Raw genomic sequence first — 24,841 nt, forward strand, 5'->3', positions numbered from 1 at the left:
AAGTTGCCTGGAGTGATTTGTTTATTGATTGCAGAAGGCCTTTAATTTCAACTGTGGCATTTTTGTTGAAATATTTAATACATTGCAGTATTGACATTTTAGGAGTTAATGCATTACTAATACAGTGCTGCAGTTTGCTTCAGAGAGGAGGCAAAAAGAAGTTGCTCCCTCCTCCACGTTTTCTCAACGGGCTTTCATCAAATTATATTCAGAGTTTGGTGATGCGATCCCTGAACATATGCAAAAAGAGATCAAACCCAAGACAGAATTACAAAGCAACAACCAGCAACCTGGGATGTGTAATATTAAAGAAATAATGATGCCTTATGAGGAACGGCTTAGGGAGCTGGGTAATATGTTTAGCCTGGAGAAGAGAAGGTTAAGGGGTGATATGATAGCCATGTTCAAATATATCAAAGGATGTCATATAGAGGAGGGAGAAAGGTTGTTTTCTGCTGCTCCAGAGAAGCGGACACGGAGCAATGGATTCAAACTTCAAGAAAGAAGATTCCACCTAAACATTAGGAAGAACTTCCTGGCAGTAAGAGCTGTTCGACAGTGGAACTTGCTGCCAAGGAGTGTGGTGGAGTCTCCTTCTTTGGAGGACTTTAAGCAGAGGCTTGACAGGCATATGTCAAGAATGCTTTGATGGTGTTTCCTGCTTGGCAGGGGGTTGGACTGGATGGCCCTTGTGGTCTCTTCCAACTCTATGATTCTATTCTATTCTATTCTATTCTAAATAGAAAATGGCATATAATCCCAACAGCTTACTGAACATGTTCATAGAATACATTTATAACTGGATCGGGAAACCTTTCTTCTCTTGAAGGCCGTGTTAGAAACTCGGGGTATATAAACTAGCCCCTTAAACCCGGGTTACAGTCGCTAAAACGGAATGCCTAGTTGCCATTTTTGGGAGCAGACGGCTCAAAAGTCGTATTTTTCCATAGGACTTTTTTGGTTCCTGAAATTCGTTCTGGTTGTGCAGATAAAATACCACGAATAGAATTCTACAGGGTGTGTTGCTCGTGTGTGAAAACAGGCAGGACCCAAGGATTCCCCAGGCATGCTCTGCCAGACAGTGGAGACATCAGGCCCCATCTTGGCAGCCAGGCATCTTCCCTTCGTCGCCCGTGGCTGATGGGCCGGTGCAAAAGGTGGCTGGCAGATTTCAAAGGCTGGTTGAAGGCCATGATCCCCTGGAGGTAATCTGTCAGGGGTCGTATTCTGGCACTTGGTGTGGCCACTCCCTTTCCCCGCCTCTCTCTCTCTTCCCACTGGGCTACTAGGGGACGGGCAAGTCCCTCTCGCCAGAGGTCTGAACGGATTGTTTTGGAGAGAGCTTTGTCTCTTTCGCTGCAAGATTTCCCCACCTGTAAGATTTACCATACGTATGATAACAAATGTTGGAAATGTAAGAAGGAGGAAGGTTCCTTTTACCACATGTGGTGGACGTGCCCACTAGTAAGAGACTTCTGGGAAAAGATTTATAATGAAATGAAAAAGGTGTTGAAAAACACATTTGTCAAAAAACCAGAAGCATTCCTAGTGGGCATAGTAGGCAAAGAGATCCCAAAGAGAAATGTTAACTTTTTTATGTATGCCACAGCAGCGGCAAGAATGTTATTAGCAAAGAACTGGAAATCCCATGTAATACCAACAATTGACGACTGGCAGATGAAGATGATGGAGTTTATGGAACTGGCTGAGATGACCGGAAGAATCCGTAACTGGGGGGAAGAAGCGACAGAAGAAGAATGGAAAGATTTTAAGATGTATTTTAAAAAAATATGCAAAAGTTATATATTAAGATCAGAATTAGGTTGAAATTAAACTGTGGAATTAAGGAATATGTTATGCGTATGATGCAAAATAAGACTATATGAGGTGATTATATTGGTATAGAAATTGCTAAAATGATGTATGCCAATGAACCACAGTGGATGGGAGCCCGAGGGGGTCCCTTTATAAAATGTGAGAGGAAAATTAGGAATAAGTATTTTTGGTTTTTATGTGTTGGATTTTTTTTGGGTTTTTTGTTTTTTGTTTTTGTTTTAGTGTCTTTATTGTAATGTATTTCTCTGTTTGTGTCTTTCTTAGTTAAAATGCAATAAAAAATTATTATAAAAAGATTTCCCCACCTGCGTGACGCCCCTCAGCTGCATTTGCGCTGGGTAGGTTTTATGTGTGAACTGGTATTTGTAAACTTGAATCAGAACTCATATTAAGGCTGCTTGCTGTTTTTATGTGTTACATGATTCTTTAAGGTATTGGGGTTAATTTTCTTTGCCTGAACATATAAACCCAGAAGAAGTGAACCTGTCCATCCAAAGTGCTAATTTCTAGGACTGATGTGTGAGAGAGACTTCTTGTTTTCCCATAGTGCATTTCCTTGCTTGGATCAGATGGTTCCAGTCTTTGGAAATCGAGCTGGAATCAACAGGTGGCTGTAACCCATCTATATATATATAAAAGCTAACTTTCTTACTGAGAACCATTAGGGTAGAAGAATGATTTGTTGTTGTTTAGTCGTGTCCGACTCTTCGTGACCCCATGGACCAGAGCACGCCAGGCACTCCTGTCTTGCACTGCCTCCCGCAGTTTGGTCAAACTCAGGTTCGTAGCTTCGAGAACACTGTCCAACCATCTCGTCCTCTGTCGTCAGAAGAAAGATACACAATTTTAGAAAGAGGGGGCAGCAGTATTTTCCATTACATGGAAGCAAGGTATTTCACCAATGATGCTCATTGAGTGACAAGGAGCCAGCCACCGTGCCTCAGCCTGGCCCTCCCTCCCAGGGGTGTTGTGAGGATATCATCATCATTATTATAATTATTATATAATGCCTTATACCTGCAGGTCTCAGGGTGGTTCACAAGACAAAATCACAATATAAAAACAGAAAATACAGAATCAAACGAAAAACGAAAAAACCAAATAACTACCCCCACAACACATTTAAAAAGGGCATCGGATATCACATAATTGTGCCTTTTTGAGCTCTTTGTGGTGGAGGCAGGATAAGACCGCAACAATAATAAATAATACTGAGGAGTGCAGAATGATTGCCAGTGACCATGTTTCTATTGTGTGGGAAGACCGACCTTCCTTCCTTCTCCTTCCTTCCTTCCTTCCTTCCTTCCTTCCTTCCTTCCTTCCTTCCTTCCTTCCTTCTCTTTCCTTCCTCCCTTCCCTCCTTCCTTCCTTCCTTCCTTCCTTCCTTCCTTCCTTCCTTCCTTCCTTCCTTCTCTTTCCTTCCTTCCTTCCTTCCTTCCTTCCTTCCTTCCTTCCTTCCTTCCTTCTCTTTCCTCCCTTCTCTTTCCTTCCTTCCTTCCTTCTCTTTCCTTCCTTCCTTCCTTCCTTCCTTCCTTCCTTCCTTCCTTCCTTCCTTCCTTCCTTCCTTCCTTCCTTCCTTCCTTCCTTCCTTCCTTCCTTCCTTCCTCTGAAGTGGCACAGAGCAGGCTCGTTGGGTCGCATCCCTCTGGTTCTGGCCTGTCTTTTGTGCCGACCTTCCCTGCTAAGCCTTTCGCTCTGCAAATCTGAAATGTGCTTAAGAGTTCAGAAGTGGTTTTTTGCCTGCTGCTTCCTAACCGCTCTCTTTCCCTCTTTCCCTCCCCCCGTTCTTTGCAGAGGGACGGATGCTGATCCAGGACCTTCCTTCCCTAGCCAGCAGAGGTCACCTGGAGAGCGCCTCCGACTTAGTGGTGGATTCCACCTACTACAGCAGCTTCTACCAGCCCTCCCTGTATCCTTACTACAACAACCTCTACAACTACTCCCAGTACCAGATGGCTGTGGCCAGCGAAAGCACCCCTGGAGATATGGGGGGCCCACTGGTGGGGTCCCCTGTCAAAAACAGCCTGCGGAGCCTCCCAGCTACCTATATGTCAAGCCAGTCAGGAAACCAGTGGCAGGTAAACCCAACGGCCTGGTTTGGAGAGCGCCAAGGTTGCTTTCTTAAGTTCTTTTGGGAGTCAGTAACCAAGGGGGGTGGAGTTGCGGTGCATGATATGGGAAGCAGAGTGGACCCCTTACACAAAGCACCTCGCTTCCTGAGATAGCCGGGAAGTTATTCCACCATGAGGACCAGTGAGATTCCTCCAGTGAGATTCAGGATGGAGTGGGGATTCAGGATCTCCCAGGTCCTGGTCTTAAGCACTGCACCACCCTAGCTTCTTAGAGGACTTCTGCTGTGAGCCAGCTCTATAAAGTAGAGCAAATAAATATGGGAAAAGCAAAATGACACCTGGAGAAAGATCTGAACTATTACCCTTGAAGCTTGGGTTTTTTTTATTCTGGATTGTTTTAGTTGAGGTTTTGATGTGCTGCAAACCACTTTGATGCTTTTTCTTTAAAATACAAAGCAGTGTAGAAATGAAATAATAATAATAAATATAGTAAGGGACCCCTGGACGGTTAAGTCCACTCAAAGGCGACTCTGGGGTTGCGGCACTCATCTCTCTTTCTGGCTGAGGGAGCCAGCATTTGTCCACAGACAGTTTTCCGAGTCATGTGGCCAGCAGGACTAAACTGCTTCTGGCACAACAGGACACCGTGGCGCAGCATGCCAGAGCGCACGGAAACGCTTATTTTAGAGATGCAAGTGTTAAATGCACAATAACCCTGTTTTCTCCAGCGGCCGATCCTAAAGCAAAGCCTAGGCTGCCATCCTGTGCCCACCTGCCTTGGGAGCAAAGAGAGACTTGTGTGGAAGTTCACCCAGTTCTGCAGTCAGGAATCCTTTAAGTAACCTTTTAAAAAGCTCACCCAAATAAGAATTCTGGATCCTTCTGCTGAAAATTCATCCTTGAGGTTCAACTGTCAGGTCTCCCCTGCAGATGACCTTTGTTATTGTAGAAGCTTTAATAAGTTTCTCTTCTAGCCAAGGACAGCGGGCAATAAAAAGGGAGTCCAAAAGGTTCTGACATTAAACCTTGAATTACTAGCTGGCTATGAATTAAGACTCCGAAGCTTTATATTTAAAATGTAACATGATAAATATATATATCTAAAACATCATGTTCCCTTTTGGGTAGCTCTATTTCAATTTCCTTCCTGCAGCAGTGATTAGGGAGAAAATGCAAAAGAACTGCCACGGAAAGCGAAAATGGAAAATTAATTGGCTGTACCGAGAGATATATTACATTGTTAATTACAAGAGGTGTTGAGCTTGTTGACCTAAACAACTTGTGTGTGAAGGATTTAAAAGAAACAAAACACGACCGGCATCCTTTTAAGCGCTTTGGAGTGTGGTCTCTGAAAGTAGTTGCCTCCCCAGCGAAGGAAATGTTGCCCTCCTCACCTCTGCCCTCATTAGAGTCCTCCGAGGGGAGTCTCCAAAAATGTCTCCACCCTCTGTCCACCAGGAGGGCTGTAATTGATGGAAAGGGACATTTGCCTGACCAAAGGGGCCATCTCCATTTCTCGGAGCTACTGTGGAGACCTCTTTACCAGATTTGTGGAAATCTAGATGGTGACTTATGGGACGTGGGTGGCACTGTGGTCTAAACCACAGAGCCTAGGTCTTGCCGATCAGAAGATTGGCAGTTCCGTTGCTCATTCCCAGCTCCTGCCAACCTGTTAGTTTGAAAGCACGTCAAAATGCAAGTAGAAAAATAGGTACCGCTCCGGCGGGAAGGTAAACGGCGTTTCCATGCCCTGCTCTGGTTTCGCCAGAAGTGGCTTAGTCATGCTGGCCACATGACCTGGAAAAACTGTCTGCGGACAAACGTCGGCTCCCTCGACCTAGAATCATAGAGTTGGAAGAGACCGCAAGGGCCATCCAGTCCAGCCCCCTGCCAAGCAGGAAACACCATCAAAGCATTCTTGACAGATGCCTGTCAAGCCTCTGCTTAAAGACCTCCAAAGAAGGAGACTCCACCACACTCCTTGGCAGCAAATTCCACTGCCTATAGATTCCACTGACCTATAGAGCGAGATGTGCGTCACAACCCCAGAGACGTTCACAACTGGACCTAATGGTCAGGGGTCCCTTTACCTTTAGACGGTGACTTATTTCCAGAGGGTAAAGGTAAAGGGACCCCTGACCATTAGGTCCAGTCGCAGACGACTCTGAGGTTGTGGCGCTCATCTCGCTTTACTGGCTGAGGGAATGCAAGTTATAACCGATCCATCTTAAAGTCTACCCACAGGTCTTCAGAGGGTAGATTTCCAGGGGAGCAATGAGTAATTTTTTTAAAAGGGGGTGGGCAGTAGGCAGGAAAGTTTGGGAAGCTCTGACGTAAAGCAAATTGCAGGTGAAACTCGGAAAATTAGAATATCATCGAAAAGTGCATTTATTTCAGTAATGCAACTTAAAAGGTGAAACCAATCTATGAGATAGATGCATGACATGCAAGGCAAGATATGTCAAGCCTTTATTGGTTGTCACTGTCATTCTTTGTAGTTAGGCGGGTCAATCATAAATGGATTGTAATTAATGAAATGTAATAGCGATGTTTATTTTTGTATTTGTTTTATTACTGTGGAATTTCCAAAAGAAAGCATTTGTAAAAAAGAAAAGAAAAAGAAAAAAATAATAAGTTGCATTACTGAAATAAATGCACTTTTTGACGATATTCTAATCTTCCGAGTTTCACCTGTAAGTAAGAGAAACAGGTGAGCTCCGCGTCTTATTATGAATATGCAGGTGGCTCCCTCTGGCACCAGCAAGAAGTCCGGATCCTTGGCTTCCCATTTTGTGTGAGCTGGGAATTGCCGTTTCGCCCCAACCAAACCACAGTCTGAAGCCGAGACGCAGTTTCACTGTCCCTGGTCGTTTGAGTAGAACCATCCGCGAACCCTGGTTTGGACACCATGCAAAGCCAAGGATCGTGGCTTGCTGCTGCTGCTCTTTCCGAGGGGAGGAGCAAAGCGGGAAGGATCTGCTCACCCAGGGTCAGCCGCTAACCGTGGTTCCCTGCAAAATACGAACCTGGCCCATGTTGTCCTGAAAGGGCTTGCACCTAATTTTTATTTTCATGAAGTGTGCGTTGGTGTGAATAAAGTGGACAACAGAGAGTGCTTGAAGGCTAATTCGTCGTTTGAATGCGAAACAGATTTTGCTTTTTAACCACCCTTGACCAGTCTAGGAAAAAAAAGGCTGTCCAAATTTAAGAAACGAAGCTATTGCAGGATTCTGTCACGAATCTAAAAATGCTCCAGGTTTGCCATGCCAACAGCGTATCCTACAATGTATTTATAAGCTATAGCCTTCACAATACAGATTTATGCTAAAAGTAACCTAATGTTTCTGACAGCTCAAGTGTGACATGAATATAATCCATATTTCTTGGGAAAGCTAATCTAGGCTGTTTATTTTCCAATAGTGCTGATAGGGCCATATCTCTTGATGTCACGGCAGTTGAGATTCTGATGGTAACATATTGTTTGTGGGTCAATGCTTTTGTCTTAAACAGTAGGTTGGAACAGAATAGCAAAGGTTAATTAAGTTTGTCTATCACGGGGGGACAGATATAGATGGCGCTTGCGTTTCCCACCCTGGAACTCAAGGGAGACAGACGGTGGGGGTCACCATTTATTTATTTCTCCCCTCACAACGGAAAGGTCCGCTGGTAGGTCTCAGAATTAAAATTTGGTGGCTCCACGCAGTTCTTAGCAGTAATAATTTAACATGGTAACACAGGAAATTCCGACTTTTGAAGCTCTGAGTGACCCATGGTTTCATGGACTCTGGGGTCCCTATTTTATTTTATTTTATTATTTATTATTTTATTTTATTAAGAATCATAGAATCATAGAGTTGGAAGAGACCACAAGGGCCATCCAGTCCAACCCCATGCCAAGCAGGAAACACCATCAAAGCATTCTTGACATATGCCTGTCAAGCCTCTGCTTAAAGACCTCCAAAGAAGGAGACTCCACCACACTCCTTGGCAGCAAATTCCATTGTCGAACAGCTCTTACTGTCAGGAAGTTCTTCCTAATGTTTAGGTGGAATCTTCTTTCTTGTATTTTATTTTATTTCTTTTATTTCTTTTCCTTGGCGGCCTTGCTGGGGGTGGCTGCTCCATATCCTTGTCCAAGCACACACATCATAGAATTTTAGAATTGTAGAGTTGGAAGGGACCCCTAGCGATCATCTAGTCCAACCCTCCTTCAACGCAGGAATAGGCAGGGATGGAACCTGCAACCTTGTCAATCCAGTGACTGGGAGAGGGGACTCTTTGCATATCTCATTGGGGTCCTGGACTACTAGGTGGACAGGTTGAAACTTCTCTGTCCACCTCCACATTGTGTCTCCATAATTTTCTAGTTTTGACCAAATCAGTGAAGTCTTGCGGGAGGGAGCGGGATTTCTGGAGAGGGGTCTATCGGCCCTGCAGTCTGGGGGTTAGCTACCCCAAGTTAACCTATGAGAAAAGCCACTGATTTGGGATGTGGGAAAGCTGCCGCGCATCCATTGCGCCTGGCCGTGATAATCCTGCGGACTCAGTTAATGAGTTTCCAGACACAGCAAAGGAGATGCCAGCCTTTCAACCTGCCCAACTATGCTTTCAACAAAACATTAAAAATATAAATAAAAAAGAGATAAGATATCAAACATTAAAAGCTTCCCTAAACAGGGCTGCCTTCAGATGTCTTCTAAAAGTCAGGTAGTTGCTTATTTCCTTGACATCTGATGGAAGGGCGTTCCACAGGGTGGGTGCCACCACCAAGAAGGCCCTCTGCTTGGTTTCCTGTAACCTCACTTCTCGCAGGGAGGGAACCGCCAGAAGGCCCTCGGAGCTGGACCTGTGTCCGGGCAGAATGATGGGGGTGGAGACGCTCCTTCGGGTATACTGGACCGAGGCCGTTTAGGGCTTTAAAGGTCAGCACCAACACTTTGAATTGTGCTTGGAAACGTACTGGGAGCCAATGTAGGTCTTTCAGGACCTGTGTTATGTGGTCTCGGCGGCCGCTCCCAGTCCCAGTCTAGCTGCCACATTCTGGATTAGTTGTAGTTTCCGGGTCACCTTCAAAAGTAGCCCCACGTAGAGCGCATTGCAGTAGTCTAAGCGGGAGATAACCAGAGCATGCACCACTCTGGCGAGACAGTCTGCGGGCAGGTAGGGTCTCATCCTGCGTACCAGATGGAGCTGGTAGACAGCTGCCCTGGACACAGAATTGACCTGCGCCTCCATGGACAGCTGTGAGTCCAAAATGACTCCCAGGCTGCGCACCTGGTCCTTCAGGGGCACAGTTACCCCATTCAGGACCAGGGAGTCGTGAACAACAGGTGCACTTCCTTTGAGAGGCAAAGAACATGCGGCAAGACTAAGGCACATGTGTTATAATGCCCCTGAGGGTGTGCAACCAGTCCAGCTTTCCATTGGTCTCAGGTCCATCCTGGCTGTGGAACATGAAGCTAGAAGAGGCGCATAAAAAGGGACATTGGGAAGATTTGCATCAGCGCCCAGTTTCTCATTCTGATAAGAGCCACAGTTAGTAATTCCCTGCTCAGATCTTTTTGCCCTCTTCCCTTGCCACCAGAATCAATGGTGTAATTTTGACACACACACACACACACCCTTGGTGGCACACGGGGGCAAGGATGCCCAGTGTGTTTTGGAGCTAAAAGACGCGACTCCCGTCATCTTCATTGGGCAAATGATCTTCCAGGTCCCCTTTGTAATGCAGTGCTAAGGTCAAGCATTTTTTATGTCTCGCCGGTTCTTTACTGTTTCTATAAAACAGGGTAGCTAAGCTCTATAAAAAGGAAACCTTGTGGCTCAGATTTACTGTGGTATATATTCTAAACAGTTTAATAAAACAAAGCCTAAAGCTTTCTAGATTTTCTCCAGTGGTTAATCCAGCGCATATTGTTTGCAGAGCCTAGCCTCTGTCTGTCGGTCGTACCGTGGTTCACAGACCTGGTGCGGGTAATAAGATTATAAAACATGTCTCTTGCTAGCCAGCGACCACATACTAATAATAATAGTTGTAATAATTCATTGGGTCCTGGGATTTTAGGTGGGTGTTTTTTTAAGGAATGGGTGAGATGAGAGGAAAACAAGAAGGCTTGAATGGAAACAGGTCATTGCCCACATCCTCTGGAGAAAGAAAACAAACCAGACCTCCTTTCAGCCCCAGTGGCTAGTGGGGGCCATTTAATAGATGCTAAAATTATATTGTCCTTGTCCAGTGATTATTTTTAGGGGATGCATGGTGGGGGGAAAGTAAAGAGAGATCATGGCATGGAGAGCAGGCTTGAAAAGCCAACCTGTGCAGAGAGTGGTTGTGTAATGTGGAAGCATCACAACAGAGGACAGGCTGTGTACATACTTGGAGGAGGGAGGGATGAGCTTAAAAGGCTTGGCACTCTCATTTCTTGCCTTCACAGAGCTCAGGGGGTTCTGGTTGTTCTTCAGCTGCTGTCCTTAGTCTTTGCTTTTCCATTTGTGTGGACTCTGCACATCCAGCTGCAGACATCAAAGAGACTCTGGCATGGCAGGCCCAGCAGCTCAACCCAAAGGCCTCCGTTTGCTTCCATCCTTTTTTGCACACCCATGAGAGGCAGTCAAGTACAACATTCCTTGTAATGCTAGAGAAGACGCGCGAGGGAATGTTTGGCCCAGCCTGTTCCTCCTGGCTGGAGCATCTTTCCTTTTGCATGTGATAGAAGGTGGGCGTGGCCTCACCTGTCCAGGTAACAAAAGGACGAATCATGCAGCACACCTCCCTCTTTTGACTTTCTTCTTCGTTTGACCAGCTAGGACTGCTCTGTTAAGTTCTCAGCTAGCAGAAGCACTGGGATCATTCCCCCATATGGGGTAGATCCACGTGTACATATTTGTAACTAAGTCTGCCTTCAGGAATCCAACTCTGAACTGATGTGAGTCAACTTCTTTCATTGACTTTGAAAAAGATTGTGGCGTCTTTATTCTTTTACAAGGGATTCAAGGGAACTTAGCAGGAACGTAGAATTCAATCTGAGACAGACTGAATTGTATAATAGTCAGAGGCTCACACGAGCCTGCAACCAGCTGTCTGCCGTGCAATTAAAAAGGAGAATGTAACTGTGAACTAAAGGAACTTGCTACCACAAGTTAGGAAGGATATTAATAAACAATATCTCCTCTCCTGCCACCCTGAACATTCCCACAACCAGAAGCTCTTTGTGGTGCTGTGACAACCAACCTGCCTTCTTGCCCCTTGGCCTGAACAGAATACCTTGATGTACACATCCCCCTTTCTTTTTGCCCCACAAGTAGTTCTGGTCAAGCAAGCATTGCACATTTCAGAATCGCTGCTACCAAAGCTTGCAAAACCTTTGAGTAGTAATAATGCTGTCATTTGACCACAGTAAACAGGGAAACGTAATCAGTGCTTAGAATCAACTGCTTCATTTTTAACCAAGTTTTCTGCGTTAGTTAAAAAAATCTCTCCACTTCAAAGTAGTTCCCGTAAATGCTAAGTGAATGGAACATGAATTTAGTTCATTTTGGGGTAGAAGTTAAAACAATTTCTGGTTCATCTCTCCATGTGTTTCTTAAGCTTCCGAATCTTTGGGCCTCTAAGCCTAAAGATCATAATGGTTGGGGGAAACAAAGTGAAACAATTCACATTCTTCTGTGTGTATGTTTTGATTTTTTTTTCTTAGTCTTCTTAAGTATGTTTCATAAAGCAGCTTGTAACAATTCTGAATGCTGGAAATAAATTATCAAGGATCATTTGGATCAGGCATAGGGAAACTCGGCCCTCCAGGTGTTTTGGGACTACAACTCCCAGGATTCCTAGCTAACAGGACCAGTGGTCAGGGATGATGGGATTTGTATTCCAAAACATCTGGAGGGCCAAGTTTGCCTATACCTGATATGGATGAACTTCAATTGAACCGTGAACTGAAGGTGAATCAAACTGGTTCATTCCATAGAGGGACGACCATGAACTGGAATTAGTTCCCTTTTGGGACATCTTGAACTAGAATGAGTTCCTTTCCAAGCTCTGGGGAAAGCAGCATCTCCTTCTAGCTTGAAAACCCTTTCAGAAAATTAGAACACCAACCCTGGCGATGCCTTTTTGCAGGGAGCAAATGGAGTTTTCCAGGCACAAGGGATTCTCAGACTGACAGTTTCAATTACAAATTCAGTGCAAGAAAAATACAGTGTTCTGCCTGGTGGTCAAAAAAATTATGTTGGGGGGGCATTAAAAGTAACTCCATTTTTGTTCTCCTGCTTCTGATCGGCTTAACAGGCATATTTTCTTCTTGTTTTTCTCTAACCAGGTGAAAAGCCCAGAAAACCGCCATGGTGTGAGTTCCCAGTACAGAATGCATTCTTACTATCCTTCCGGCTCCTACTTGGGCCAGAGCGTTGGGGCTCCTGCCTGTGTCCCCCAGATTTTCACCTTTGAGGAGAGCCCCTCTTTCTCTGAAACGAAAGCAAATGGTAAGCAGATTTAATAATCCACCAGATCTAATGGGGGGGGGGTTTGTGGTCCAACAATCAGGGCATCCCCTAGGCTGCCGTGGTATTTCCCCTTCCTACTGTACTAACCTGTTAAATTCCTCTTCTAATCGGGTATTTTTAAAAAACAAGAAGGGGTGGTGGCTTTTAAAAGTACATTTATGCCTCCCCAAATGTGGCCTTGATTCTAAGCGGAGGAGAAGTGTGTTGTGCATGTTCGTAAACTGCAGAAAATGCCCTGTTTTCAATCATTATTGACCACTGGTTCAAACGATATTCCACATACTGATATTGTTCCCTAAGTTCACTCATCAATCAGCTGCGGACAAGCCGGGAGGTGTAATTTACTGAGCTCCAGCAGTTTTCCCAAGCTCTGACGGAGTGCTATTCCATAGCTGGGGGACCTGCCGACATGAGAAGCTCAGGTACAATTATGAAGGGTGTGAATAAAAAGACGTGGCACACTTTTTTGATGGTCCTCCTAATAGCCCTTCCTCTTTGCCAACCCATGGATCATTTCAAACAAACGCTGCGCATTTTCAGTCCGGAGCCAGACAAATCTCTTTGGTGCCGCAGGTGCGCAGTCTGCGCCCTAAAACAACGCAACGCAATGCGAAGTTCCCTTTCAGGTGGAAGAGTGTGGACCGTGGAACCCCGTACAAAACTTTAACTAAAAGGAAAGAGTTTGAAATACGCCGCACCACCTCTCTCCCCCGAGCCCTCAAACTGTCACAACGCCTCTTGCTTGTCTGCAAGGAGGATGAGAAGTAATTTAGCATGTGCAGAAACTAGCCTCTGTCTCGGCCAACCATAGGAATGTGGGCAACCCTCGAAGTAAAAAATGCTCCCCACTCTTGAGACAGGGCTATGGGACATAGGGAGTCGCTTTATTCCGAGTCGGACCATTGGTCCATGCAGCGCAGTGTCGTCTGCTCTGACTGGCAGCTGCCTTCCAGGGACATTCCTGGCACCACCACTTTGCGCATACGAAGCAAATTGCTCTGCACCAGATCTCAGAATAATAATAATAATAATATGATAATCATTTGTTATTTATACCCCGCCCATCTGGCCAGGTTTCTCCAGCCACTCGGGGCGACTCCCAATAGAATATTAAAAACACGATAAAATATCAAACATCAAAAACTTTCCTAAACGGGGCTGCCTTCAGATGTTTTCTAAAAGTCGGATAGTTTGTTATCTCTTGACATTGGTGGGAAAGTGCTCCACAGGGTGGGCGCCACCACCGAGAAGGCCCTCTGCCTGGTTCCCTGTATCCTCACTTCTTGGAGGGAGGGAACACCCAGAAGGCTCTCAAAGCAGAACCTTCATGTCCGGGATGGACTATGGGGGTGGAGACTCTCCAAAAAAGTGAGCTTGCCTAGCTAACTTGACTCCAGCGGGTGAAGAATTCGATCTGATCTTTGGGTGCATTGATATGAACACCACCATGATTAATTATTTTGCTGCGGAAATAAGAGTTAAGTTGCACCCGGAGGCAGCTCAGGGCAGCGAGGAGTACCTCTGCTGTTCCTCATCTATGTTTGGGGAAATTCCTGAAGAGGACTTTATCCGTCACTTTCGGTTTTCTTTTGCTGATGGCCAAATCTGTCCCATTTCCCAAGCCTTGTGCCTGACTTGGGAGGGGCAATAGGAAATACCTCTCGGTGGTTCCAATTGCACCCTTTGTTTTATTCTTTTGCTTCTCTTGATCTCTCTCTCTAGTAAAACATTTGCCCTGACCCCTTAGATGTGTTTGTCAGAACAACATGGGGCAGAAATGCTGACCCACAAACTGGAAAAGCAGTCGGTGTTGCAGCAAAACTACTTCTGAGCCCCAGCTATTCCTCAAGTGTTGCGGCCACGGTGGTTATTAGGCAGCAAGATTTCTTATCTGACAGAGGGAGACGAGAGGGAGGCATGTCCTTTAAACCACAGCTAATAACCAAAGTGTGCGGCGTTTTCTTCATAATTCACAAAGTCTGTTACTTGCCTCCGAATCCTGAGGTGTAACTTTCGTTTTATGGTGGCTTCGCCAGTTCATATATTAGCACCGTTAGACCTACCATTTCATTAATGTTGTTCTGCGGAGTTAACTGCCTGTTTATGCTCTCTCTGTGTGTGTTTGCGCTGATAGGGAGGAGATATGATAGGGAGGAGATATAAGCCTGATTTATATTTTTCTTTTGTGAATAGCGGGAAGTTTGTGAGAAGCTTCCGACTTTCTTTTTTCCACGCAAGGTTATATACTGTGCTATTATTATATCTTGCAGCTTCCAAGGAAACGATGCTTTCTAATTACAGAACGATGGTGGCTCAGTCCAGAGTGGGGGATCTGGTTGTCCCATAGCCATGTGAAAAGGATCTAGGAGTCCTGGTAGACCACAAACTTGACATGAGTCAACAGTGTGATGCAGCAGCTAAAAAAGCCAATGCAATTCTGGGCTGCATCAATAGGAGTATAGCATCTAGATCTAGGGAAGTAATAGTACCACTGTATTCTGCTCTGGTCAGACCTCACCTGGAGTACTGTGTCCAGTTCTGGGCACCACAGTTCAAGAAGGATACTGACAAGCTGGAACAGGTCCAGAGGAGGGCAACCAAAATGGTCAAAGGCCTGGAAACGATGCCTTATGAGGAACGGCTTAGGGAGCTGGGTATGTTTAGCCTGGAGAAGAGAAGGTTAAGGGGTGATATGATAGCCATGTTCAAATATATGAAAGGATGTCATATAGAGGAGGGTGAAAGGTTGTTTTCTGCTGCTCCAGAGAAGCGGACATGGAGCAATGGATTCAAACTTCAAGAGAGAAGATTCCACCTAAACATTAGGAAGAACTTCCTGACAGTAAGAGCTGTTCGGCAGTGGAATTTGCTGCCAAGAAGTGCGGTGGAGTCTCCTTCTTTGGAGGTCTTTAAGCAGAGGCTTGACAGCCATCTGTCAGGAATGCTTTGATGCTGTTTCCTGCTTGGCAGGGGGTTGGACTGGATGACCCTTGTGGTCTCTTCCAACTCTATGATTCTATGCCAGCGGTCTTTCCACCCACAGCATCTTTTTAGAGACAGGGGAGGCAAATAAAGACTTCAGAAACAAATTGTTTGGAAAACAATCTTAAAGGCTTAATTCCTGAAAACACCTCTTTGTGTAAGGCAGTACCCGCCCCGCCCCCCGGTCAATTTCCAGTTGGCTCCGCCACTTCTTTCCTCTCTCCCAAATACAAGTGCCATCAGTGCCAATGGAAAGTCTTGCAGTGACTGCCATTACATGCTAAAATCTGGTTCTGGGGATGACCCTTAATTTAGGGAACCTAACCAAACTTCTTCCTTCCTTCCTTCCTTCCTTCCTTCCTTCCTTCCTTCCTTCCTTCCTTCCTTCCTTCCTTCCTTCCTTCCTTCCTTCCTTCCTTCCTTCCTACCTTCCCTCCCTCCCTCCCTCCCTCCCTCCCTCCTTCCTTCCTTCCTTCCTTCCTTCCTTCCTTCCTTCCTTCCTTCCTGTTTAAACCAATTCATGAACCCAGAACCTGTACATTGACCACTAATAATGAAACATATGTTGTAGATATTTTTCCACATTTATTATGCTATTTTTGTGATATACAAATGACATGAGAAAGCTTGGTATACTTGTTTGCATAACATTAGTCTTATAAAACCCAATAAAGGGAAGAAAAGAAAAGAAAACTTAGGGAACTTAACTTAGGGAGACCTGGTTCCTACCTAGGGCATCAACAGCCATTGCGTTTCCCATGATTTCAGACCCCTTTGTTACGAGCAAACGTGCTTCTTACAAGACTCTCCTGTCACTAATGCTGCTGTAGGTTTGTATGGAAAGGGGCAGGAGGGGCAAAGGAGACGAGATTATCAGTTTGAAGTGCACCCAGAATCAGACCAGCGGCCCGTGAAGTTGGTACGTTACCTGCCCTGTGACATTAGGATGACGGAAAGGATAGAAGCCTTGATAATGAATAAATTAAAAGAGGAGTTTTAAAAAATAAAATTTGCTAATTTAAGAAGGAAAAGGGGGGGGGAGATGCATCACAATTAAAAAAGAGGCGATCAAAATAATACTAACGGTAACAAGAGACCACAGTCAGTTCATATTGCAAACACAATGACCACCAGTGCATGAATCTTAGATTAAATTTATGACTTAAGTTGAGGTCCTTGCAGCCTGGGGGCAAGCAAGTGTTGTCCCCGTCTTCAGAAACAGGGGAAAAGGAAACCCAGGCAACTACTGACCGGTGAGCTTGACATCAATACCAGGGAAGGTCCTAGAACAGATAATTCAACGGTTGGTCTGTGAGCACTTAGAAAAGGATGCTGAGAGTACTAAAACCCAGCATAGGGTTCTCAAAATAAGTCCTGCCAGACCAATCTCATTTCTTTTTATGATGGAATTGCAAACTTGGTGGATCAGGGGAATGCTGTGGACATAGTGTATCTTGATGTCAATGAGGCTTTTGACAAAATCCCCCATGATCAAATATGGGTTGAACAAGGTAACTGTTAGGTGGATTTTTAGCTGGCTGTCTGACCAAACCCAAAGAGTTCTCATTCGTGGTTCCTCGTCATCCTGGGAAAAAGTGATTTTTCAAGAGGTGGGAAATCCCATCCAAATCAAGCTGAAATCTGATGATGGGATCAAAAGGCTTATGGACCAAGAGCAGCTTTAGACTTGCCACAACTTAGTTTCAGTTTGTTAAATCACATCCAGTCCACTGCCAATGTTCAGCTTTGGTTCAGGGCCTCCCTGGCCTCCCAGGTTTGATATGGAAATGTAAGGTAGAGCTGCAAATCACACAATTTCCATGTGGGTTTGATGGCATTCTTTTGTTACTTAGAATCAGCAACCCTTCATGGCCTGCGAATGGGATGATCTGGGTCTCTAGGTGTGCAGTAACTTCTGCTTCATACCTGGGATCTCAGTCGTGCTCCTGCTTTTCTCAGCATGCAATAGTGGTGACCCAGATGGCGCTGTGGTTAAACCACTGAGCCTAGGGCTTGCTGATCAGAAGGTCAGCGGTTCGAATCCCTGCGACGGGGTGAGCTCCCGTTGCTTGGTCCCAGCTCCTGCCAACCTAGCAGTTCGAAAGCACGTCAAAATGCAAGTAGATAAATAGGAACCGCTACAGCGGGGAAGGTAAACGGCATTTCCATGTGCTGCTCTGGTTTGCCAGAAGCGGCTTTGTCATGCTGGCCACATGACCTGGAAGCTATACGCCGGCTCCCTCGGCCAATAACGCGAGATGAGCGCGCAACCCCAGAGTCGGTCACGACTGGACCTAATGGTCAGGGCTCCCTTTACCTTTACCTGTAGGCTAGCTGAGTAAAAAAGCAGCGAAAAGACAATGGAAGTGCCTGCTGGAAAGGTATCATGAAGATGGCATTTCTGAAGTTTGCTCTCCTTCGCACCCTACTTAAGGCCGGGGTTCTGGTAACCAGCAAGTTTATTTTCCCGTGCTTAGGCCAAGAACAAGTTGAATAACCTTCAGGAAAGCTGTTCTGTCCTTCTGTCGGCCGCTGTCTTTGAAAATTGCCTGCAGAGTTAGTGAGCAGGAACAGTTAAGATTTACAAACAATGATGAAGCTTGTCATGCATCTTTCACCATTCATCATCTGGGTGCCGTGGCTGGGCGGTGAAGTGTTCTTCATAAAAACCAGCTCAGTGTGAAATACACCTCGCTGCAATGTTTACTGCTCTGAAACTCGTCAGAAGCCCTTTATAGTAAATCCAGATTGCGAGGTGACATTACAGTATATCATTGCACAGCACGGCGGGGTTTACACTAGGAATGAGTGCAGTTCACACCAGATGAGATGTCGGAATTGAGTTATGTAGGAATTTGGCTGTTATATGAGGATAGCTTTTGTTTTCTCAAGACTAAAAAGTTAGCTTTATATATATTTAGGTAATATATAATGTGCTTTAGTTTCCATATGTACATAGATGCCGGAGGGCCCCTACACCGTTGTCCTTGCTCCTATGTATCTGTAAAGCAGGCATGTGCCCATGGCGTGGTGCGCATGTGTACCTCTTCTGTGTATCTGTGGGTGTGCATGCATTTTCTTTGGTGCTATGCTAGATGTTGTGTATGATGTGCTTATTGGCTTTTCATTATGCGTGCAATTATATATCATCTGAAAAGCTACCTGGAGAATCAGCTTCCTAAGATCAAATCTGCAGCTGCACACACACACACACACACACACACACACACACACACACCCCAGTGCATCACCTAACATAACTTCATGCCTGGCGAGTCTCTGCTGGTACAATCTCACCTATAAAGAAATGGTTTTTCCAGTGCAGCAAATCTTGGGATTCAGTCATTTTGCTTCAAACACAAGGTGAGGGTTTTTGGTTTTTTTAGGAGCTTCATAGCCCCCCCCCCCAAACAAAAGCTTTCAGTGGTGTTTGAACGACTTGCCTTTTTTAATAGTCTCAGTTTCCTATTGAACAGGTGGTTAAAATCAAATTGGCAAGTCACATTCCATGATTTGCGCTCTCTCTCTCTCTCTCTCTCCCACATAAAGTATAGAAGTCAGGAAAGCTAGATTTTGGACTCTCCAAACTCACCCTCATTATTTAACTAAGTACGTCCTGCCACCATCAGCAAGGAGGTGAGTTTATGTAGACTTGGTTCACAATTTCCAAATGTGGGGATAGCTTTGCATTGTGAATTCCTAGAGGGTTCGCTTCCGTCCCCAGGCTGCTAGGGGGGGGGGGAGTTGCTGCTGGGCTCTCTCTTGCCTTCCCAATTCAGGTTCCAGGGAGATAGCCAAAGAAGATGGGAGGTGGGAAAGAATTTGGAGGGGGGCAGATGGAGCAGGGCAATCCCTAGGGGAGAGACCCACCATTGCCCCCCTCTCTCATACACACTTGGGAGCTTGTGGGCTCGCTCTTCTCCCTCATTCTTGCCGCTGCCATCGCTGAGCTCCCTCCAGGGTGGCGAGAAGGACCATCGGTTGGCCCTGTTGACCCGCCTCCTCGCTGGCTCTTTCTGTGGCTGGTGGGACTGTGGCAGGTGGAAGCAAGGAGGAGGCTTGCTGCTCCCACCAACCACCTACCAGGCAGGTGAGGGAGCAGAGAGGGCTGGTGAAGTTGTAGAGGAACAGTAGGAATTTGGGGTGGGATCTGATGAACCCTCAGTCAAACCAGAGCTCTCAGCAGAGGCTTAGCAATGCTGATCTCTGCTGCTGGGCCTCAAATGTGGGACTCTTGCCTAGGCAATGACCCCGTGGAGCTACCGTTCTCTTTCTCTAGCCTGCCTAACTGCTGCTGGCAGATAAAAGAGAGCTGTCGGCATGCAGGTGAGCCTATTTAGGGAACCAAGTTGGGTGCAAAATGGCACTGAGCCGTTTTGGGTGACCACGGATGCCACGCACACAAAAAAATAGGTTTCTCAAACAGAGGCAAACTGGATTTAGTTGGGAAAGGGAAGAGCGTCTGGTTTGGAAAGCAGGTTGTGGCTTCTGCTTCAAGAAGAATATCACTTGATAATAAAGAACCTTCAAGGGACAGAGCAGACGGGAAGGGATTGTAAAATAGCGCAGGAGGAAATTCCCCCAGAAAAGAGGTGAGATGAGGACGCCGGCCTCACAAATAAGTAGAACCTCCGGCGGCAGGTTCTAGCCACCGACCACCAGCTTCCGACCACCAGCTTCCAGCATCCCGGAGTTGTCAGTCACGCCGTAATGTTTCTAGAAGCGAAAAGTCAATGCGTTGTTGTTTAATTTGACATGACTCTTGAGCTGTGGGAAAGCGTAATCGCTGCAGGGGACTGTTAAGTAACTGTGCTCCATGTCGGCCTGTCTCGCTCCGACTGCCCCACTAAACGCTTTGCTGATGAGCGATAGATTTGGTTAAATACCAGGATAATTGCTGGCTATAGCACCCAGCACTCTTGTAATGCCTTGTAGTACATCAGTTGTAGCTCCCTCTCCGCCTCAGGCTGCTGGAGGCTTATTCACTCAAGAGGCTACTTATGTTCAATTACAATCTACTCTTTCCCCCTTGTTTCCCCCCCCCCCCGGAAGAAGCCATTGTTGCTGAGCCAAATGAGCTCTAATAAATTATATTTCTTCTCCCCGTAGACCTGTTGAAGGAGATCAGGCATGCAAATGCCAAAGCTGCTATTTTCTAAAGCTTGTAAGTAATTTTTGTGTGCATGTCGGCTTCACGTACCAGCAATATGCTCGTATTACTGAGACAAAGGTTTTCATTTTAAAGACCTGCACATTGCAGCGGGCCCTCAGACTAACTTGCCGAGCTGGTATAAAGCCAAATGCTTAATTCTTCATGCTATAAGAATGAATTCTATTCATTTTCTTGCTTTTTTTTTTTTTAGCAAGCCAGTGACATTTTTAGGAAAAGGTATATCCGTGCCATGTACGTGAATAGACTCATATATTTATAATGACACAGTCATCTCGGCTTAGGCTGGAAAGTTAAATGCTAGAATTTCTTTTACAGTTTGTAATGGTCTCTTGGAGCTGAACTGGCTCAGTTTATTTCTGTTGAAATAACTGCTCGTGTTAGCCGTGCTCTGATTTTACTAAATGCGATTTTGCATTTTGAGGTGGGGCTTAGGCCTCAACTCACGCATAGGACTGGGTGATATATCATCTGAAGCTGGTTTGAAGTCCATGCTGGATACTGGTTTCATAAGTTTTTACCTAGCCATATATTGTGAATCGTGAGGTGCGTCTGTGTGTGTGCGATGCAGAAATCACAATGTGGGAAAAACCATGAAGCCAGGCAATGCGCTCTCTAGATTCCTGGAGCCCCTCTTAAGTCTGCCAGCTCAGATCTGCCCTGCCTCACGCAAGGAGCCGCGAATTGCGAGAGCAGGTGCCGGCAAAAATCACAATGCAGGATTGTATATGCATAGCTCCACCCTTATTTCAGACATCATAATATATCACAGGGACCCAGGTGGTGCTGTGGTTAAACCACAGAGTCTAGGGCTTGCTGATCAGAAGGTCAGCGGTTCGAATCCCTGTGACAGGGTGAGCTCCCGTTGCTTGGTCCCAGCTCCTGCCAACCTAGCAGTTCGAAAGCACGTCAAAATCCAAGTAGATAAATAGGAACCGCTACAGCGGGAAGGTAAATGGCGTTTCCATGTGCTGCTCTGGTTTGCCAGAAGCGGCTTTGTCATGCTGGCCACATGACCTGGAAGCTATACACCGGCTCCCTCGGCCAATAAAGCGAGATGAGCGTGCAACCCCAGAGTCGGTCACGACTGGACCTAATGGTCAGGGGTCCCTTTACCTTTACTTTTTAATATATCACAATGTTTAGTTGGTAGATATATTACAGTGTTGAAAACCAGTGTTTGCAGCAAATATGGTATACCCTCTCAGATACAGCCTACATCAAGTGCCTTGTTTTGTTTTCACTCAGGCCAATCGCTCTCAAAGAGTGGAAGCCAAACTTTCTTCCTTCAGACCCAAATGAGAAAGTACCCGGTGTGAGGATCACACTGCCAGCTAGATAGGCCACTAGGAGGCTAACAGTGTTCGAAACTCCCATTTTTCCAGCTGCATTTTGCAACGGGATTTCTTCTTCTTTTAACTTTATTGCAAAACGATTTACATATAACAACACAGACAAACAAAGACAATACCTCAGTGACAACTGAACATTAACTAACAACACATCGTCTAACATCACACACACTTTTGACTTCCGATTCACCTCCTTGGCTTTCTACATATTCTTCACCTTGACGCATTTCCTGTTATATCTGTTACATATCCAGAAAATTTTCTACATTTACAGTTTCCCTTAATATTCAAGATTCAATCTAGACCTGTCAGGAGATTTGCATTTTCACAATATTGCTTTAGTTTTTCTTTAAATATCCATTCTTTACACACTTTCTGGTGCCTTAAACTCTGCATTAGCATGAGCCATTTCTGAGCTCTGGGCGCAGTCTTGCACCGAAGATTTGAGATTGAAACTGCAGAGTGGTAGGAAAGGAGGAGCTTTTTCTGCCTCCCCACTTCCAGCTACTCTCTGAAGACTGGAGAAGAGACCCTCTTAAGAATATTAGGGGGGTGGGCAGGGAAAGGACTAGACCATGTGAAAAATTAACATAATATTTTAGCTGCAGTTCATTCATTTTCAGCTTTGCATTCTTGTTATAAAAAAGCGCGCCTAGACATTCCATTGTTGCACCCATAAACTGTAAGTTTAAGATGCCATTTAGCTCCTAGCTTTCATATCTCAGTTTCTAACACTGGAGGCTAAGATTCATTCTCTCCCAGCAGCATTTTGCTTCACACACACTACTGGCAATAACAGGACCTGTTCCAGTGGATTCTTTCCTGGGCCAATAGGAATACATACAATCGTTGGCAAGGAAACCAGGCAATGGTAGAAGTTTACACAGCTAACAGAGTCGAATCCCTTCATGGAACTAGGCCACCACTGCTAAGGTCTAGAGTGCCTTAGAACAGGAGCAGAAAATCCTAGTTTCGAAGGGTTGGTTTTGAACCAGGGCAAGACGGACCTTGTTTTTCGGCACTGCTCCTACTTTTGATCTTGAATCCCCTGCGCCCTTGCGACGCCCCTGTGTTTTTGCACCGGCCAATGCAGGTCATTGGCGCATGTGCTGTTCAGGATGGAGGGCAGCTATAGTTTCTCATCAGTGTGTTGAAGCCATGATTCTACAACATCAACTTCGTTGGACTGGTCATGTTGTGCAGATGCCTGATGACCGTCTTCCAAAGCAACTACTCTATTTCCGAACTTAAAAATGGAAAGCGTAATGCTGGTGGTCAACAAAAGAGGTTTAAAGACTGTCTCAAGGCAAATCTTAAAAAAATGTAGTATAAACACTGACAACTGGGAAACACTGGCCTGCGAGTGCTCCAGTTGGAGAACAGCCTTGACCAAAGGTGTCACGGGCTTTGAAGAAACTTGATCTCAGGACGCAAGGGAGAAATGTGCTAAGAGGAAGGCATGGTTGGCAAATCCACACCGTGATGAACTCCCGCCCGGAAACCAATGTCCCCACTGTAGAAGGGCGTGTGGATCCAGAATTGGCCTCCACAGTCACTTAAGGACTCACTGTTAAAACAGTGCTTATGGAAGACAATCTTACTTGGCTATGAGGGATCGCCAAAGAAAGAAGAAAGAAAGACTTGTCAGATGGTCCTCCATCCCAAAAGACATTTCTGTAGGTCCAACGCGATCATTGTGTTTTCTGTCCTAACATGGCAATTCTCTATTGATAACATTCCCTCTATATGACTCCATTGTTACGCACTTGGGGGGGGAAAGAGAGCCAGTGTCCTTCCTTTCTTTCTTAGCTAATTTTTGTTTGTTCCATCATTTAACAGCAAGCTTTCCAGCTAACTACAAATACTGGCATGTACTGAGGAAGGATGATATGAGCTCTGATAGGGCAGGTGGAACGGAGCCATCCCTTCATCCGTCTCTTGTACGCTAAGTGCCAAGAATGAAATCCAGTTTGAAAGTACACAGTGAATCAGTTGAGTGGCAGGCATTTGAGATAATCCTGATGGTTTTTTAACATTGTTGGTGAGAAGGGGAGATCAGCAGCGCCAGAGATTCTGTTGTGAAATAATAGGCATATTCAAGGCAGAACTAAGTGTTCAGATAAGCATGGCACTACAGCCGAAAATGGCAGCTCAGTATGCAGTGATTTTTGTAAAGTGTGGGGAAACAATGAGCCTTGTCTCATTGTTGGTTTGCCCGTTGTCACCAGGGTATGGATATGTTTCCGCACAAAATATAGATGGGGGAGAAAACTTAATATTGGCTGCCATTTTGGACGGCACCATTGTCTTTAAACTGTCCCACCCATAATGGCAGAGGTTTCTGTGCAGGGTGTGGGGTGTGAAAATTTTGTTCTCCCTTCTGCTTTTCATACTATATCGAGAAGATATGTCCCTGCAAATACGTATTTGCAGTGTTCCAAAAGACCTTTTGAAATAATAATAATAAAAAAAGAAAATACCTACGCATTTTCTACCATATGACAGGTAAGAAGAAAAAATATATATAATTTATCAAAATATTCAGAATGCTGTAATCAGATAGTCATTCGGAACATTTGGGGTCTGTGATCCATCAATGTGCTAAATAATTATTTCACTAGGATGACCATAATGGAGGGTATTGTCAGCAGAGGAATATATTTGGAAAATCCTGGATTTTGATATAATTTATCTCAAACGGCTTACTAGTTTGTGGTTCTCTGAACTTCTGCCCTACATTCCTGAAGCCCACTGGTGCCCTATTATGGCAGTCCCTTCTCCCTTGCCTCTGCCCCTAATTACAAAATCTGTATCCTACAAAGATAAGCAAAAATAATAAAAGAAAACCTAACTTTAAAAAGAAAACAATATTTATTTGTGCTAAACCAAAGTATGCCTGTTGTCTTTGTCCATGGAGTTTTCTTGGC

At 45.2% G+C, this 24,841-nt stretch overlaps 1 protein-coding gene across 1 annotated transcript in view; it reads left to right on the forward strand.

The window, feature by feature from the left end:
• DMRT1 (doublesex and mab-3 related transcription factor 1) overlaps positions 1 to 24,841 on the forward strand; it is a 53,433-nt gene that overhangs the window by 16,026 nt on the left and 12,566 nt on the right. The window contains exons 3-4 of the mRNA XM_088658460.1: positions 3,631 to 3,914; positions 12,227 to 12,389. Coding sequence (XP_088514586.1) covers positions 3,631 to 3,914; positions 12,227 to 12,389 — 447 coding nt within the window. The remainder of the gene's footprint in view (positions 1 to 3,630; positions 3,915 to 12,226; positions 12,390 to 24,841) is intronic.

Source organism: Zootoca vivipara, chromosome 15 (assembly GCF_965207765.1).
Source record: "Zootoca vivipara chromosome 15, rZooViv2.hap1.1, whole genome shotgun sequence".
Lineage (NCBI taxonomy): Eukaryota > Metazoa > Chordata > Lepidosauria > Squamata > Lacertidae > Zootoca > Zootoca vivipara.